At 36.4% G+C, this 18378-nt stretch overlaps 1 protein-coding gene across 2 annotated transcripts in view; it reads right to left on the reverse strand.

Annotated features, from left to right (window-relative positions):
- Positions 1–18378, reverse strand: part of kdm4aa (lysine (K)-specific demethylase 4A, genome duplicate a) — a 91481-nt gene that overhangs the window by 11561 nt on the left and 61542 nt on the right. For both annotated transcript variants that reach the window (XM_051933241.1, XM_028811487.2), the window contains exons 12-17: positions 13637–13754; positions 11961–12142; positions 10296–10491; positions 7332–7408; positions 5058–5113; positions 4336–4444 (exon numbers count right to left, since the gene is read on the reverse strand). In XM_051933241.1, the coding sequence (XP_051789201.1) occupies positions 4336–4444; positions 5058–5113; positions 7332–7408; positions 10296–10491; positions 11961–12142; positions 13637–13754 (738 nt within the window). The remainder of the gene's footprint in view (positions 1–4335; positions 4445–5057; positions 5114–7331; positions 7409–10295; positions 10492–11960; positions 12143–13636; positions 13755–18378) is intronic.

Below are 18378 nucleotides of genomic sequence, written 5' to 3' on the forward strand. Positions count from 1 at the left end.
GAGTTCTAGGTCACCTTTTTGTGTGCTAGGGAGCTCCTAAAATCATTTTTTGGCTTCTTTAGACGATCGTGTCAGATCATCACACAACATTACATTAAGTCTGAAAATAAAATTCTCATTTGGCTATTGTAAAGCCAGTTTAAGACATTCTTGCAGTTGACCTGCTTTTATGCTTGGGATCACTATCACTATGTTGCATGACCCCATTTTTTAAGCCTTAAATTGCATATAGGTGCTACAAAAAATACTTCAGAATTTCATGATACAATCTGAAATTCATTGTCTCCCTCAATCATGACAAGTTGCCCTGTGCTTGAGGCAACAAAATTGCCTCATGTTTTGGTATTGGTATACATTATACTTTCAATAAATGAATGCTATGTACTTTCCAGTAAATAAAATTCAGCTTCTGCATAATCTTTTCAAAGACAATTCTTCTAGTTGTATTGGGGAACACCCATTTTGCTTCTGAAGTAGCTTGAATGAACTGAATATTCTCAATAATTAGAAAAATTCACTCTAGTTGCCCTTTTCCCAATTACCTTCTCTCCTATGGATACAAATACTCATTTCAATACTTGAACTTAAAATATGTTCAATAGAGATATGACCATGCACCATGTTGTACTTGCTATTTAATTGAACTTTGCTGACCCATTATAATGGGTAGTTATAATTGTGAGATGAAAAAGATTGCAGTTCAGGAGATATTCATGAAGGAATCCAGAAAATGCTGAAGAACGTTCACAAACTACTTCTCAAAACTTTATTTAAATCAAGAAAAAAACATGCTGTATTCTGCTTAATTCTAATTACCGTATTTTTTGCACCATAAGACGCACCTGACCATTAGACGCACCTAGGTTTAGAGGAGGAAAACAAGAAAAAAAATATTCTGAACCAAATGGTGCACTAATATGTTTAATAAAATATAGCAGAATAATATTTCAACCATGTAAATTCAACAGCGGTATTAAGAAACATCATCACTGTCATTAACAAATAAGGAGAGACTTTAAGGTTCAAGCATTCTTCTAGTTTTATGGAAACCCCAAGAACTCCTCATCGCTAGTGTCAGAATTTATTAAGCTCAGTTGCTCACAATCACTTTGCAGCATCACGTACCTATCATCACGCGACATAACCTGTCCAAAGCCACCAGGGGACAAAGCACGTTTGGACCAATGCTCCCTGAAGTTATATCGCCAGTCTAGTCCCATCTATATTTGTAATGCCACAAAGCCCTTCATCTCGTGTTTTGTTGTGGGTTTCCAGTTTGAAAAATGAGAATGCGGTGCAAGCACAGCCCTCGATTCAAGAAATTGCTCTGCATACCTGTTTGTCTTGTCTGACAGTAGCTGAAAGGCAGCTTCAGGAAAGAACAGCCTGAAGTAGTCCAGCGGCTGGTAATCTATCGAGTCCAGAGTCCAACTCAGTGATAATGCGCTTCGCTCCCTCATGAGATGTAGACGCTATCTTGCCTTTGTTTATATTTGTTTAGATTTCGCAACTCACGCACACGCAAGGATTAGATGCCGAGTCAATGAGTCTAACATTCCTCCAAGCACAGAGGGAATGCCTGTAACGTAACAGTGAGTTTTGTCGCCCTCTAGCCCTGGATGTCGACTTTTGTCAGGTATTACACATCATTGTCTGTGATGCAATATTCGCACCATAAGACGCACAGACATTTCCAACCTTCTTTTGGGGAAAAAAAAGTGCGTCTTATGGTGCAAAAAATACGGTACACTGATAGAGTTGCTTTCAATGGTAACAGTGTAAATGTTCATATTTCTATTGTATAAAAGCTTCTCATATTACTTTGTACAGATACTTTGCAATCAAAGTAATATTAAGCATAAAGTCCTACAACTTAACAACTCTTCTTGAATAAATAAAAAAGGGTAATACATATATCTTTTTTTAATACTACGGAATTCCTTTTTTTCAGCCTATTGTAAAACTGCAACACGAGAACTGGAAAATAATGTAAACATGCACTCTCTTATCATCATTCCACATATTGCTGGTAAAAATACTAAAGTAGTCATACATATAACTGTTCACTTACAAATAAAGAATTGCCTGTGATAGTTCTCTACAGTTTACTCATTATTTAGTTTTTAAACATGCTTACTTCAATTCATAGTAATGCGGCTGTGGGCATCATCAAACACAAGGCAGGGTTACATCCTTAATAAGGTTCCAGCTGTTAGGTAATTATTACTGAATGATAATTTTTGGCCTTATCAGAATAACACCATCTAATCAATCTGAACTTTAGAACTGTAATCAAAGCCCCAATATCTTGTGTTCTGTTATGCATGCTTTTATAAGGCACAGTGTAACATTTCATAATACTTAACCAAAGGTGGGTAGAGTAGCCAAAAATTGTACTCAAGTAAGCGTAGCATTACTTCAAAATAATATTACTCAAGTAGAAGTAAAAAGTAGTCATCCAAAAAATTACTCAAGTAAGAGTTAAAAGTATTTGGTGAAAAAACTACTCAAATACTGAGTAACTGTTTGATCATAATAAATGATTTATTTTTTAGAAATGTTGTAATATAACAAGACAAAAATATAAAATAATATGCATATTCTGCGGTTTCCAAATAATAAAATAAAAAATGAGTAAAAATAACTAGCATCTTTACAAAATAAAAATGCACAAATAACACAAAGTTCCAAATCTCAGTTTTTCACAACAAAGCTTTTGAAGCCAATACCTACAGTAGGTAACATGTATGCTTGAACAGTGTAAACTACTTACAGTGACAAGATATACTGTACACTGACAGTATATACTAATACTGCATATTCACTTGCCATCTAAATAGCACAGCTGATAGAAAATAACATTAGAACAAGGCAGCTTGTGTACGTACAAGAAGTCTCACTTTACCTTGACTGTGTGTCTGTACATGTTTGGTTAAAACGTGCTTGTTCTTCGCTCAGTGAAGTGATGGTTAAGCTTCAGGAGGAGTTGGCTGTCTCTTTTCATGTACAAGTGGAACCTTGGATGGCGAGTAACTTGGTTTGCGAGTGTTTTGCAAGACGAGCTAAAATTTTTAATAAATTTTGACTTGATAAACGAGCGAGGTCTTGCAATACGAGTAGTCCATATACGCTTTGTCTGCCGAGTGCCACGTGATCACAACTGAGCTGATGGTGGTTCTCTCTCTCGCTGTGGGATTGTGGGCGATCGTCAGTTGGTGTGCCTCACTCACAGATACTGTTTACTGCAGCATTGTGACCATGTGTGTGTGCCGTGACGTGTGAGTCCCCATCTTTATTCAGCTTGAAACAGGAACAGCACGGTTATTTATTGTAGCGGGATCGGACACTCTTCTATACACAGACACAGCAGTCAGGCAGGGTCATGCCCAGGTTAGTGGCCAAGTAATACTGTGCCCTGTGCATTTATAATGTTCCTTGTATCACCCATCAAAGGCAGGTGCTTATAGCATGACTGCGATCTTTTCGGATTCGCTTTTACAGCGAACGACTACAGTGCTGGGTGCCTGTGGTTGCTTCGAGACGCTCTTCCGCGTGTCGTCCCGTTGGGTGAAACCCCACAAGAGTTTAGAAACTCACTCACACCAGCCATGATTCTTTTCAAAGGTAAAGTGCAGGTTAACTTGTTTTATGTATTTTTACTTTATATTTAGTATTAATCATTTTTATATGAATAGTTTTGAGTTGTGGAACGAATCATCTGAGTTTCCATTATTTCTTATGGGGAAATTCGCTTTGATATACGAGTGCTTTGGATCGCAAACCGTGGTTCCACTTGTATTCTTTCTTTCCCTGCCCGCTGTCTGTGAGGAGTGGTCATGTGACTGCATGGCTACGTCTGATTTGTGAAATGGAGCCATGTGATTATTGTTGCTACATCTGATTGGTGAAACAGAGTCTTGTGATTATTGTTGCAACGTCTGATTGGTGAAACAGTCATGCAGTAGATCCACTGGCGGCTTCTCTCTGGCAAAAATATAGCGTATTTAATGGAAAAAAGTAGCGATACGAGTGTTGTCCAATGTAGCAGAGTAAGAGTGGCGTTTCTTCTTCACAAATGTATTCAAGTAAAAGTAAAAAGTATGGTGCAGTAAAACTACTCTTAGAAGTACAATTTTTTAGAAAAGTTACTCAAGTAAATGTAACGGAGTAAATGTAACTCGTTACTACCCACCTCTGTACTTAACATGCTATATGTTAACAGTGTAAATAATTTTAAGGTATTTCTTTAAATGTTACATAATATTGCTCTGTTTTGGCAAATTTATACAAGAATCAAGTTTCTTGAATTAATATCCATGAAATATTTTTACACACCAGTTTGAACCTCTGCAATGGTATTCCACTGAGATCCACAGGACTTCTGTCAGCAATGTTCACAAATCGAGCTTCCAAAACTGCAACTGCACAAAGGACGTGCACCCACCTGAAAAGCAATAGGAATACATCAAATTTCATAGCACTTCCTTTTCTAGGCTTTAAAGAGTTACTAATAATTATTCAGCTTTTTGATTATAACAGGAAATTCTACTTTCAATTTTCATTTCTTTTAACATCTATTTATTCATACGTTAGAGTAAATATAAATGTGTTTGCGTTTACATATTGTACATAGTTGCACATATATCTGCATTCAATGTAAACATTTTTGTACATCTTTTGTTAACACTCTTATCACTGTTGATATTTGAAGAAAACGAACCCGAACATTATCTTTAAAGCTTCCAAAGATTCAACTTTGTACATGGACACATGCTTTTTAAACTCTCAGAAGGATTTTTTTTATTTAATGGAAAGCAGACATTTTATAAACATACCAATTTAAAAAAAACAAAAACCATTAAATGCACTGCATACTGAATACCATAATCACTTCACTTGAGTATTTGAGAAACAGCATTCTTGTGCCACAGAGATGTAATTTTAACACAACACACTGATGCTGGCACTACAGGCCTCAACAATAAAACGCAAATACTTCTGACTCCAACAATGAAAGACAAAAAATTTGGTTAGATTATAATAAAAATACAACTAACTTGTCATTGTTTGCTCGCTGTAAGGCCCCTCCCCTCAAGGAACACAAACAGCAGCCCTGTGAACAGAAATGAAACAGAAAAGAAAATACTAAAAATCTGCTATTATTTAAATATCAGTGATCTGCCAAATTCATAGATACTCAACAAACCTGGTGCAGGCCTAATTTTGAAAGAATTCACAGTTTACTAAATGTAATAAACCAGTTTAAAAATAAATATAATGCTGAAAATGTGATGAACAATGCAGCTTTATTTAGTTGTATATAGTATCTATTTTACAGTGGTCTCCCTATTCATTCTTTTAACAAGAATTTAGTAAACTTTTTAGGTGGAGGTTTTGATGCATAATGTATATACTGTATTGGTGGAGGGGTTGTGGTGCTTAGTAGTAAACACAAGAGGATTTCTGTGTATTTTTCAAATACATTTTTGCAAATGCAGTAGGGTCTTCTCATGATAAAAGTAACATTTTATTGCAACTACTAATTTTGGTTTATAGCATTACAGAATCTAAAATACAATTGGGACACAGTGGGGGAAAATAATGTGTAGATAAGATTTGCTTATCGCCCCCAAATTTTGGTTGCTGGGTGAAAATGTTGAGAACCACCGATTTCGATGATACAGAGTCTTTGGTGTTGTAACCCACTTTCTCCCATGTAGATGTCTTCACTACTCACCAATTCCCACTTAGTGAATTGAGCACGATCATCAGTGTTTTTTTTTTTTTGCCCCTTTTGGACAACTGACCTCATCATCGGAGGATTATTGGGGTGAGGGACTGGAATGTTGTGGTGGTGTCCCCCTTGCTGAATCTAACACAATTATCAGAACATATGGGGATTTGAGGGTAATTGTCAGAGCAGCAACCTGCTGTGTGACCCACTTGCAACTCGCTACCATTATAAACAACAGCAAACTGACGGAAATGGTGCTGATAAATCCACCATGGTATGGCACAAATACTCATATTAAGCAGTTAGCCATAACTTGTTTTGTGATTTCACACAAGTCTTCAGTAAAATTAACAGGTAGGTTGTCTTTGAGATGCTAGTGAATAGCCATTTTCATATGATGGTAAATCAGTTCACTTCTGCAGTTTTTGTTCTTGCTATGACCCTTCACACCTCACCTTCTTCCATTAGCAAATGCTTATAGGATGAAATTTGATTTTTTTTTTCTTTATAATCAAGTTAAACAAACAACTTGATTACTTGTACTTGATTACTTGCAACAATCCTCGTTAGTTTAATGGATTTTGTGATGTTCTAAAGAAACCTAAGACCATGTCAGAGAAAGTTTGCAATTGTTCATAATATACTGTACTATAAGCCTAGAAAGGATCATAAAAATCAAAGGAAAACATTTTTGGAATTTAGCTATCTTACAGTAGACTTAGTGTCATCAAACTTTATATATAAAAAAAGGCCACTAGATGTAGAGGTCTTTGAAAGACGAAATAAAACCCAAACAGAATAGTTCACTCAGAATGACCAAAAGAACCAAAATTACCAAATTGAGTGATGTGCCTCATGGCACAATTAATGTCCATATTTAAACCTCATAAATAAATTGTGTTTGATTTTGTTTAGATATCTGACAGATTTTCATTTTGATAGATTACTCTAGTCTCTCCTAGCACAAAAAACATGAACATTACATTGTTGATAAACCAGATAAGATGTCAATAGCAATGTTGTTATAAGACCTGGAATAACATGTCCTTGAAATGCATATGGTGGTTACAGTAGATTTGTAAAATAGGCCTGGCAAAAATTCCACCCAGCCAATATGAGAAAATGTTTAGACACTAACGGAAATTTTGGTTGAAGTTGTAGCTGTGAAAGGATATGATGACTTAAAAGGTTATTCCGAATTAAAAGGTTCATTTACCTTTACACAAAGTGTTCACTGGTTTCTGTTAAATGTGTGATGTAAAAAAGGGAAATTTTTTGTTATTTATTATATTATTATCTGCATCTGTGATATACTGATTAAACACTGTAAATGAGATCTTAAGTTATTTATGCAAGTAAGAAGAGGTGAGTATGCGTGACTAGGCCATTTGCTAAAGAGCATATTTTTGAGAAATACTGATACCAGCTAGTATCCACTGTAAATGTGGAATCACAAATAAATATTACTTATAATATTTACTGTCACCAGTAAAATTGAATTGAAGGGCTAAGAGGTAGTAAAAGTAGATCAGAAAGATTATATATATTAAAAAAAAGGCACACTAAATATAATAGCCATGCCATAAGAAGATCTTACCTCTGTCATAGCATTTGCTTCACACCGGGCACATATCCAGTTCTTAGAGATTTTTTCAGGAGCAACACCATAACAACCTAAATGAAGGAGTAAAATGTAAGGAATACTTACAAAATAGTAACATACTTACTATATGTAAGGTATAAAGCATTTCTAATTTTAGATAAAATCTAAATACTATAAAAAACAAATCATTTATGTTTAAAGGAATGCTCCACCCAAATATGATATTTTTTATCCGTTATACTCATCTTGTGTTTTAATAATGGCAGAGATTTTGTTTTTCGTTTCATCGTTTTATGGAGAATGGACATAACGCTCCTAACAATATAACTTTCTATGGAGACCAATGTTGAACAAACAGTAAATAATTTCAAAATGTCCATGAAATAAAAATCTCAAATTACTCATTACCCATACACTGGTCATGTCCTGTAATACCTCACTTTTGGCTACCACAGTGTTTCACATCATAACATTGCAGAGTATTATCTAAAACAGGTGAATAATTAGGAAAGAAAAGGGACTGTAAACATTTATCAGTTGGAAAGTATGCCTTGTATGTGGGCATATCCAAGGTCCTGCAACAAGTCAATTTAAAAGGTACCACTGAAAACCAAAAACACAGCTTAATGAACAACAAATGAGGGGAAAGGCAGTCTTCAGTTCAAAAGCTCAATCCCATTTTAATGCACTCCCCAGGCTTTCACAGAAATACTTTCTGGAAATAACAGTGTAAATTTGCTGTCCCCTCAAAATAACTCAACACACAGCCATTAATGTCTAAACCGCTGGCAACAAAAGATAAGTACACCCCTAAGTGAAAAATGTCCAAATTGTGCCCAATTAGCCATTTTCCCTCCCCGGTGTCATGTCACTCGTTCGTGTTATAAGGTCTCAGGTGTGAATGGGGAGCAGGTGTGTTAAACTTGGTCTTATCGCTCACACACTCTATCATACTGGTCACTGAAAGTTCAACATGGCACCTCATGGCAAAGAACTCTCTAAGGATCTGAAAAAAAGAATTGTTGCTCTACATCAAGATGGCCTAGGCTATAAGAAGATTGCCAACACCCTGAAACTGAGCTGCAGCACGGTTTACAGCGGTTTAACAGGACAGGTTCCACTCAGAACAGGCCTCACCATGGTCGACCAAAGAAGTTGAGTGCATGTGCTCAGCGTCATATCCAGAGGTTGTCTTTTGAAAATTGACGCATGAGTGCTGCCAGCATTGCCGCAGAGGTTGAAGGGGTGGGGGGGGTCAGCCTGTCAGTGCTCAGACCATACGCCACATACTGCATCAAACTGGTCTGCATGGCTGTCGTCCCAGAAGGAAGCCTCTTCTGAAGATGATGCACAAGAAAGCCCACAAACAGTTTGCTGAAGACAAGTAGATTAAGCACATGGATTAATGGAACCATGTCCTGTGGTCTGATGAGACCAAGATAAACTTACTTGGTTCAGATGGTGTCAAGCGTGTGTGGCGGCAACCAGGTGAGGAGTACAAAGACAAGTCTGTCTTGCCTACAGTTAAGCATGGTGGTGGGAGTGTCATGGTTTGGGGCTGCATGAGTGCTGCCAGCACTGGGGAGCTACAGTTCATTGAGGGAACCATGAATGCCAACATGTACTGTGACATACTGAAGCAGAGCATGATCCCCTCCCTTTGGAAACTGGGCCGCAGGGCAGTATTTCAACATGATAATGACCCCAAACACACCTCCAAGATGACCAGAAACCGAGGGTAAAGGTGCTGGAATGGCCAAGCATGTCTCCAGACCTAAACCCTATTGAGCATCTGTGGGGCATCCTCAAATGGAAGGTGGAGGAGAGCAAGGTCTCTAACATCCACCAGCTCCATGATGTCGTCATGGAGGAGTGGAAGAGGATTCCAGTGGCAACCTGTGACGCTCTAGTGAACTCCATGCCCAAGAGAGTTAAGGCAGTGCTGGAAAATAATGGTGGCCACACAAAATATCGACACTTTGGGCACAATTTGGACATTTTTCACTTAGGGGTGTACTCACTTTTGTTGCCAGCGGTTTAGACATTAATGGCTGTGTGTTGAGTTATTTTGATGGGACAGCAAATTTACACTGTTATACAAGCTGTACACTGACTACTTTACATTGTATCAAAGTGTCATATCTTCAGTGTTGTCCCATGAAAAGATATAATAAAATATTTACAAAAATGTGAGGGGTGTACTCACTTTTGTGAGATACTGTAACAATATTTTAGCCAAAATACATGTGCTTGGGATATTGTGAGCATACACACTGATATAAGATATATGGAATAAGCAATAAGGGGAAATTTTTTTCACAGATTGAGGAGATCGTTCCTCCCCCAAACTATGCGACTCTTTAATTCCACCCGGGGGGGTAAACGTTAATATTTAACATTATACATAGTTATTGTCTGTTTTTTCACCTGTATTATTATCATTCTTTAATTTAATATTATTTATTGTATCAGTATGCTGCTGCTGAAGAATGTGAATTTCCCATTGGGATTAATAAAGTATGTATGTATGTATGTATGTATGTATGTATGTATGTATGTATGTATGTATGTATGTATGTATGTATGTATGTATGTATGTATGTATGTATCTATCTATCTATCTATCTATCTATCTATCTATCTATCTATCTATCTATCTATCTATCTATCTATCAGATGGATTGATACTGTTTGTTCAGTGTTGGTCCCCATAGAAAACAACTGCATAAGGTACTTTATGTCCATTCTCCATAAAATCATATAATTAAACTTTCTTCTCAGCCATTACTATAAAAAAAAAAAACACACACACACACACCCCCACACCCACAGGGTAAGTCTCTGATAAAAAAAGTTAAAATTTTTGGGTGTCTTATTCCTTTAATGAAGTACATGAAAATGAAAATACTCCTAATATATTCTCCATACCCCACCCAGAATGTAGGAGGAGGTACTTACTTGTGTGAACCCGTACTAAACAATTTGAACAGCTAATCAACAGGCTGGTTCCATCTTCCTCAAGGTATGGTGCAGAGAAATTAAACTCACTGCTATCCTCATTACTGGCAAAGCACATTTCAGGTATAAGTGGTTTTGTTCTTAGTCTTCCCTCTGAGTCTTTCTTGTGGCTTTGACAATTGCTTTTGCATTCAAGCTAGAACAAAAATACACAAACTGTATCTCCAACTGCAAAAATCATCAGCCAAAACATTAAAAAAATAATATACTTGCATATTTTTTAAAAATCCATAAGCATATTAAGCTGTATTATATATTAGGCACCACTACAAAATGCATCAATGCATTCTTGCCTTACAACTTCAAGGGCAAGTTCACCTAGAGCACTGTCACAATGGAAATTTTACATTCTCACATGTGTTTACATGGATTGTTCTCCCATCTTCCAAAGATCTGTAAGTCTAAAAGCCACAGCTGGCAAGACATGTCAACCAATACATCATCATAGATTTTTTTTCCCTTGGAAACATATGCTAATTAACCATTATTATTTCTTTAAACAATGGACATACATAAAAGCATTTAACAAGAATTGTACAAATAAAAAAATAACATACAAACGACACACCTAGCTGAGGCGAGGACTTTGGGGGATAGGGATGCAAACAGAAACTGTGGTGGATAAGGTGCTAATCCATCCAAAGGCAAACTTATGCACACAACCTTCAAAGTTGAATGGGCACAATTTAAAAATCATTAAATCAACCTAACATGCACATCTCAAAGGAACTGTAAGGAAAACTGGAGTGTTTAGGGAATGATCCATGCAGAAATAGAATTAATGTACCAGTTCCATGTACATAACTAGGCCTGGTAATGGATCTAAACAAATGACACTGGGTTCATCTAACAGTGGTGCTTACCACAATACACCCGGTACCACCCCACAGATGTAAAGTAGTTGTATAATTCAAAATACAGTTAACTGAATGCAAGCAGTGTAATTCGCTGTTTTAATGTTGCCATTCTCAAAACACTAGCTTACTACCCTGCTTCACCTGGGAAATTTCAGTGGTCATCAGTTATAATGCCAACAGTTAATCACGTGTATCAGATATACTATATTTCTGCGTGCTTTTCTGAATAAAACAATATTTTGACCAAAAGAAAGTCATTTCACCAGATGGAACTACCAATTATATCTCAAATGTTAGAAAATGCCTTGGAAAAAGGCATCAGTCTAATAATAAGTAATTATGACATTATGATGTCACTGGGGCAGCTTACTCTTGAACATGCTATATACAATTGTCCATGAATAAAAAATTCCACTTAATCACTTTAATCACATCTGAATTGTCCAATTTGTCATTTTAAACTGTGGAGCAGAGGTAAAAATGTGTCTTTGTCCCAAATATTAAGGAGGGCACTGTATATATAAAACCTCCACATGGATTATAGCTATGATTGTTGTACTCTGATACTCAAAGGAGAAACCTGTCGCAGTTACTAAAATCATTTCAATAAAGACATTTTAAAATATTGCTTTTCCAACGATTTAAGCTCAAGAGGAAGTTAAAAGCTGGAACTAATAATGACAAGGACAAATTTTGTTGTATATTTTACCTAAAAGATTTAAAAATAAAGCATAATAAGATGTTGTACCTGTTGAAAAGTTTGGAAAATCATGCACACAGCACAGTATGGGGAGTGTAAGCCCATATTTTCATTATACTCCCGCTCTGCTTGAAAGTTGTGAGGGCGTGTCTGCCAAAGATTAGCAAGAGATTTTGTCCAAGGTTCAGACTCACTGATATCCTCCTCCAAAATTACTTGCTCTTGCATTTCTGCAAAATATACAAAAATATATAAATATCATGGAATTATAAATACATAAATGTCAAACAATTATAAATACAAATTCTTTGATGAAAGAATACATTCTCAAGATACACGAAAATCATATCTTTAAGAATTAATTTAAGATTTTTTTTAAGCTGAATGTTCTACTTTATGCAATACTTTTTCTACTGCAACCCTTATGCCAAAATGTAGTAGCTACAAGAGCTCCTGGAATAAACCACTAACAATACAGAGGCTTTTAATCTTACTCTATAAAGCATAAGGTCATACAAGATTAGGAGCATGTGCTGATAGTGCGCTGCCACACTCACCACGTGACAGACCACTTGGATTGGGACCAGAGTGCCCTGGGTGACACCTCAGCACCACACTAAAACAGCATGGTGTGAGGGTGTTTTTTTTATGGTGGCTGGAGTGCCAATCCTGCCACCAACCACCAAGTTTTCCCTTTGGAGGACCTGCTTGCAGGGCTGGATGCAGATTAACTTCCTACCCAGGATGAAGCAATTGCAGGTTAAGGGCCTTGCTCAATGGTCCAACAGAGTAGAGCCACTTCTGGCATTTATGGGATTTGAATCGACAACCTTTCGATTGCCAGCAAAGATTCCTAGTCCTAGAGCCACCACTCCACCCAAAGGTCACATAAAACTTGCCCAAAACTTTAAGTAAATTTGAAGATAGATTTTTTTTCTTAAAATTCATTTTTATTATATTACTAGTCATTAAGCCTGTTACAATAATGGGCACTAGAACAGTAGTGCATAAACATTAGTAGGAACAGTCTATATTAAATGGCAAGGGACTTTGACCTCATTCTTTTTGTTGGTTGTATTTTTCTTTCTTTCAGCCTCTCTTTTGTTGATGTTTACTTGGTGGTAGCCCACGAAGAACGGTCAGCTCAGCGTGTATTGCGTGTCTTTATTTTTCTGTGACAGTAATACTGTCTTGTACGTCCATAATATACCTTTAATTTTCTCTGGCGGTAATACAGGCATGCACGTCTGTAATATGCCTTTAATCTCCTCTGACAGTAATACTGGCTTGTATGTGGCTGTAATATGAGTCACTGTATTGTGTACCTTTAATTTCCTCTCGCAGTAATACTGGTTTGTATTTCCGTAAAACGCCTGTAACTTTCTCTGACAGTAATATCGCGCATCGCACCGTGCCCCGCACATGCGCACTTCACCAGAAGACACACACACACACAGACACCTGGACGCACACAGGGATTTTATTAAAGAGGATACAGGTTTGCAGAGAGGTCATCTGTTAAACATTAAATTAAAAATCAACATAAAGCACAAAATAATTAACTACACTGATCATGTAAACAAGCAAGATAAGACATAAGAAAAGGTGTGATGCAAATACAATGTAAACTTGCACAAAATACACTTCTGTTTCATAAAAAAACATACAATTTTACAGGACTATACAAATATCAAGTTTAAAGTTTTTCTATTATGTTAAGTTACCTTCATCGCTAAAGCAATCTTTGATTAGGGGATGATGCCTCGGCAGTTTACTCAAGGGCTGACGTTTGCTTTTAATAATCTTAGTCTCAGTTACAGAACAGGTGTCTTCTTCATCAATCTGAAAGAAAATAAACTGATAGCTAAAACCCTTCGTTAAATCTGCATTTTGTATATAAAGTAACACAACAGAAACTATTAAGTTCTAACTCAATTATATAACATTGAATCTTCACAAAGTGTGTAGAGAAACAAAACTGACAGTGTCCTTCCATGAACATAAATTCAAAGAATAAAAAAATTCTATTACAATGTCTAAGTAGCAATTCATACTACTGTTAAACTTACTTTTACATTTTTTGATAATTGGATATTTAGTCATAACTATATAGTATAGCCCTTCTATGTGGAAGCAACCTGAACAACTGAGTAATGTAGCTATATTCAAAAATACCGTATGTTTAAAGTAATTCAAATGTACTAATTAAAATAGTTATTTCTTGCTTTCACAAAGTGGAATAATCTTTAAGTTCCAAGATAGAGGACTGCACAGCTGAAATAACACTGTCTATCATATTGCCAAAAGTCCCTACAGTTCTCAGAGTTGAAAAAGCAGGCATAAACATGACATGCTGTTTAAAAGCATGCAGGTATATATTTACACACATATATACATAAATAAATCCAAGACAAAAAATTGTGAAGTATAAATTGCAAAAATAATACATATTCATAGGCACACCTGCCACCTTTTTAGGTGTGATGGCTCTATTCAATAAGGACATAAATTAATGTAAACTTTCTTCCAGAGGACTAACAATATATCCAGGTAGTCCAAATAAATGTGAAATTACATGTATTACGTTTGCATGTTGCATTCTTATTTTAAAAATGATGAAGTAAGCTACATTCACATTGCCACTAAAAGTGACACGATACTGATTATGTCTGTTGAAAGTAGTTTTTACAAAGAAGCCAAATCCAATGTGTGCACACAAACATCTATACTCAATGTGGCCTACTTGCACAAAGTAAAAACAAATGCATGAGACAGATGTGACCAAAAAGATCATCATATATGCCAATGACACAGTTTCAGCACTAATTAGTAAAAATGTTTCTAATGGAGGCCTTCTGAAAATTTTTAGCTCATGATGGCAAGGGACATAATTTAAAAATTAATATTCATAGCTGTAGCTTTCATTGCAATTTTCCTGCTATCACTGTTCATAAAAGCCAGGTGGGTGAAAAAAAGAGCTAAGAGACTAGTGGGAGAAAGATGCATGGAATTTAATGACAAAATTGTGGTTTGATAATTTCTTGGCTTGGCACTGAATACCAAAAAACTATTCAAACTCTTTAGTGTCAGAAAGCTAACCATGTGTTTGATAGCCTATTTACTATACTACAATGCTACATTGTAGTTCAAGACTGCATCTGTATCAAATCAGATTTTAACATGGAGGTGTATTTCTGCACCTATACTCCTGATGTGATTAACCACTAACAATTCAGATTGAACCATTCAAATGCAGGTCACATGCAAGATGCATATATCTGTCAAACATAGAACCACATACATAAGAAGTCTAAATCGAATCTAAAAGAATCTAAATTCTGTCTAGTTTTTACTGTTCATATTTCACATGCTTGAAATGTATCAGAACTAAGCCACTTTTAACCCCTTGAAATGGATTTAAACATTTTAACATGTTGTCATTATACTAGCTTCAGAACCATAAACTTTGGTTTTATTTTGGACAAGAGCTACCATTGTGATGTCTGTTTGCATCTGTGGCTTCGGGGTTGGGGTTTGGAGTGGATTACATTTAGATACATTTTTTTTTATATCTTATAATTACAATGGTGTGCTTTTTATATACTGTATAAAAAAACAGTTTTCAACTTAGTTTTGTTTATATTAAATTGCAACTGACAAAAACCTTGATTACTTAAGGTGCACTGTACCAGCATTGTCCATTATATCCTAGACATCCATTAATAGTGTTTTTAAAACAAAAAAATGAAGATTATTAAAAATTCCAAAATAAGGTGTTGAACAACAAAAAATCCTAAACTTTCAACTGGATATACTTTTAAAAGGTGTTGAGAAAGTTACATTCTTTGGAACTTGATAGAAATGTATAGTTGATTTACACTCAACTTTTCACTACTATCATGTGGCACACCAGTTAGAGTGCACTAGTGTTGGATCATTACAAAACTTTTGACTTTGGTATTGATACCAGCTTTTGACCTTAAGTACTGGTACCAAAACGTTATTGAAGCAAATAATGAATAACTTCCCATCCACCAGGTTGCACATGTGTTAACTTATCTGGTGTATAGTACAAACATATGTTGCACCATCTGGGCCACATAAATGCATGCTTTGCGACTTTGCTACAAGCTATGGTTTCCCTTTGAACTCTCCAGTGCTGAAAAATGGTCTGTTCCTTCACAGAGTGCACAGCATGTCAAAGAGAAGGGGAAGGATTTGTCCACCACAGTACTTAAAGCATGTTAAAGAGGAGGTGATGGATTTGAGGGATTGTCCAACAGAGACTATAGTGCGGCTCACTGCCTTGCTACAAATAGTGGTTTCTCTTTGAACTCTCTAGTGCAGGGGATCATAAACTTTTTTGAGATGCCAAATAATAAAATCAGTACCATACTGGGACCCAATAAGAGGATTATCATCATAATGACATCTTAGTCATAAGCAGCAAAATGGCTATATAATAAAAAAGTAAACAAGTCTGTTTCCTTTTAAGAATATTTCTCACATTACAACATGGCTAAAACAAAAAAGTGGGAAAGAAAAGTTTTGTCAAGACAATACTCTATCCATACAAACCAGTGTATCCTGAGAAGGGGAGTGGGGCAGCTGGTGCCTATCCCTACAAGCAAAGTTCAAATCTCATTCTGGTTTCAATCCACCAGGACTTAACCAAGTTTCCTTTGTGCTCTCCAGTTTCTTCAGATGTCTTAAAACATGCACAAGTTAGTTAGGCTGCAATTCTAAACTTAACTTTGGGTATGCACACAACTATGCCCTGCAATGGAATGGTACTACATTCAGGATTAATTTTTGCTTTGCACTCAGTGCTGCATGGATAAGCAGACATACTTACTGTATTATAAGCAGGATCAGCAAATACAATCATACAAAAAAGTTTGGGAACACCTCTCAGCCTGCATAATAATTTACTCTTCTTTCAACAAAAAAGCTAACAGTGGCATGTCTTTCATTTTCTAGGTACATCTGAGTGCTGGGGTGTTTTCCGAACAAAGATTTTCAGTGAAGCAGTATTTAGTTGTATGAAATTAAATCAAATGTGAAAAACTGGCTGTGCAAAAATGTGGGTCCCCTTGTAATTTTGCTGATTTGAATGCATGTAACTGCTCAATACTGATTACTTGCAACACCAAATTGTTTGGATTAGCTCATTAAGCCTTGAACTTCATAAACAGGTGCGTCCAATAATGAGAAAAGGTATTTAAGGTGGTCAATTGCAAGTTGTGCTTCCCTTTGACTCTCTTCTGAAGAGTGACAGCATGGGATCCTCAAAGCAACTCTCAAAAGATCTGAAAACAAAGATTGTTCAGTATCATGGTTTAGGGGAAGGCTACAAAAAGCTTTCTCAGAGGTTTAAACTGTCAGTTTCAACTCTAAGGAATGTAATCAGGAAATGGAAGGCCACAGGCACAGTTGCTGTTAAACCAGGTCTGGCAGGCCAAGAAAAAGACAGGAGTGGCATATGCACAGGATTGTGAGAACGGTTACAGACAGCCCACAGATTGCCTCCAAAAACCTGTAAGAACATCTTGCTGCAGATGGTGTATCTGTATATCGTTCTACAATTCAGCGCAATCTGCACAAAGAACATTTGTATGGCAGGCTTATATGAAAGAAGCCCTTTCAGCACTCACACCACAAACAGAGTTGCTTGTTGTATGCAAATGCTCATTTAGACAAGCCACATTAATTTTGGAACAAAGTGCTTTGGACTGATGAGAGAAAAATTGAGTTATTTGGTCATAACAAAAAGCGCTTTGCATGGCGGAAGAAGAACACAGCATTCCAAGAAAAACACCTGCTACCTACTATCAAATTTGGTAGAGGTTCCATCATGCTGTGTGGTTGTGTGGCTAGTTCAGGGTCTGGGGCCCTTGTTAAAGTCAATGGTCGGATGAATTCAACCCAGTATCAACAAAGTCTTCAGGATAATGTGATAATGTTCAAGCATCAGTCACAAAGTTGAAGTTACGCAGGGGTTGGATATTTCAACAAGACAATGACTCAAAACACAGTTCGAAATCTACAAAGGCATTCATGCAGAGGGAAAAGTACAATGCTCTGGAATGGCTGTCACAGTCCCCTGACTTGAATATCATTAAAAATCTATGGGATGATTTGAAGCAGGCTGTACATGCTTGGCAGCCATCAAATTCAGCTGAACTACAGAGATTCTGTATGGAAGAATGGTCAAAATACCTCCATCCACAATCCAGACACTCATCAAAGGCTATAGGAGGCGTCTAGTGGTATATTTGCAAGAGGCTCAACTAAGTATGGATGTAATATCTCTGTTGGGGTGCCCAAATTTATGCACCTGTCTAATTTTGTTATGATGCATATTGCATATTTTCTGTTAATCCAATAAACTTAATGTCACTGCTGAAATACTACTGTTTCCATAAGGCATGTCAAATATTAAAAGGAAGTTGCTACTTTGAAAGCT

The sequence above is a fragment of the Erpetoichthys calabaricus genome, chromosome 10, assembly GCF_900747795.2.
Source record: "Erpetoichthys calabaricus chromosome 10, fErpCal1.3, whole genome shotgun sequence".
NCBI classification, from domain to species: Eukaryota; Metazoa; Chordata; class Cladistia; order Polypteriformes; family Polypteridae; genus Erpetoichthys; species Erpetoichthys calabaricus.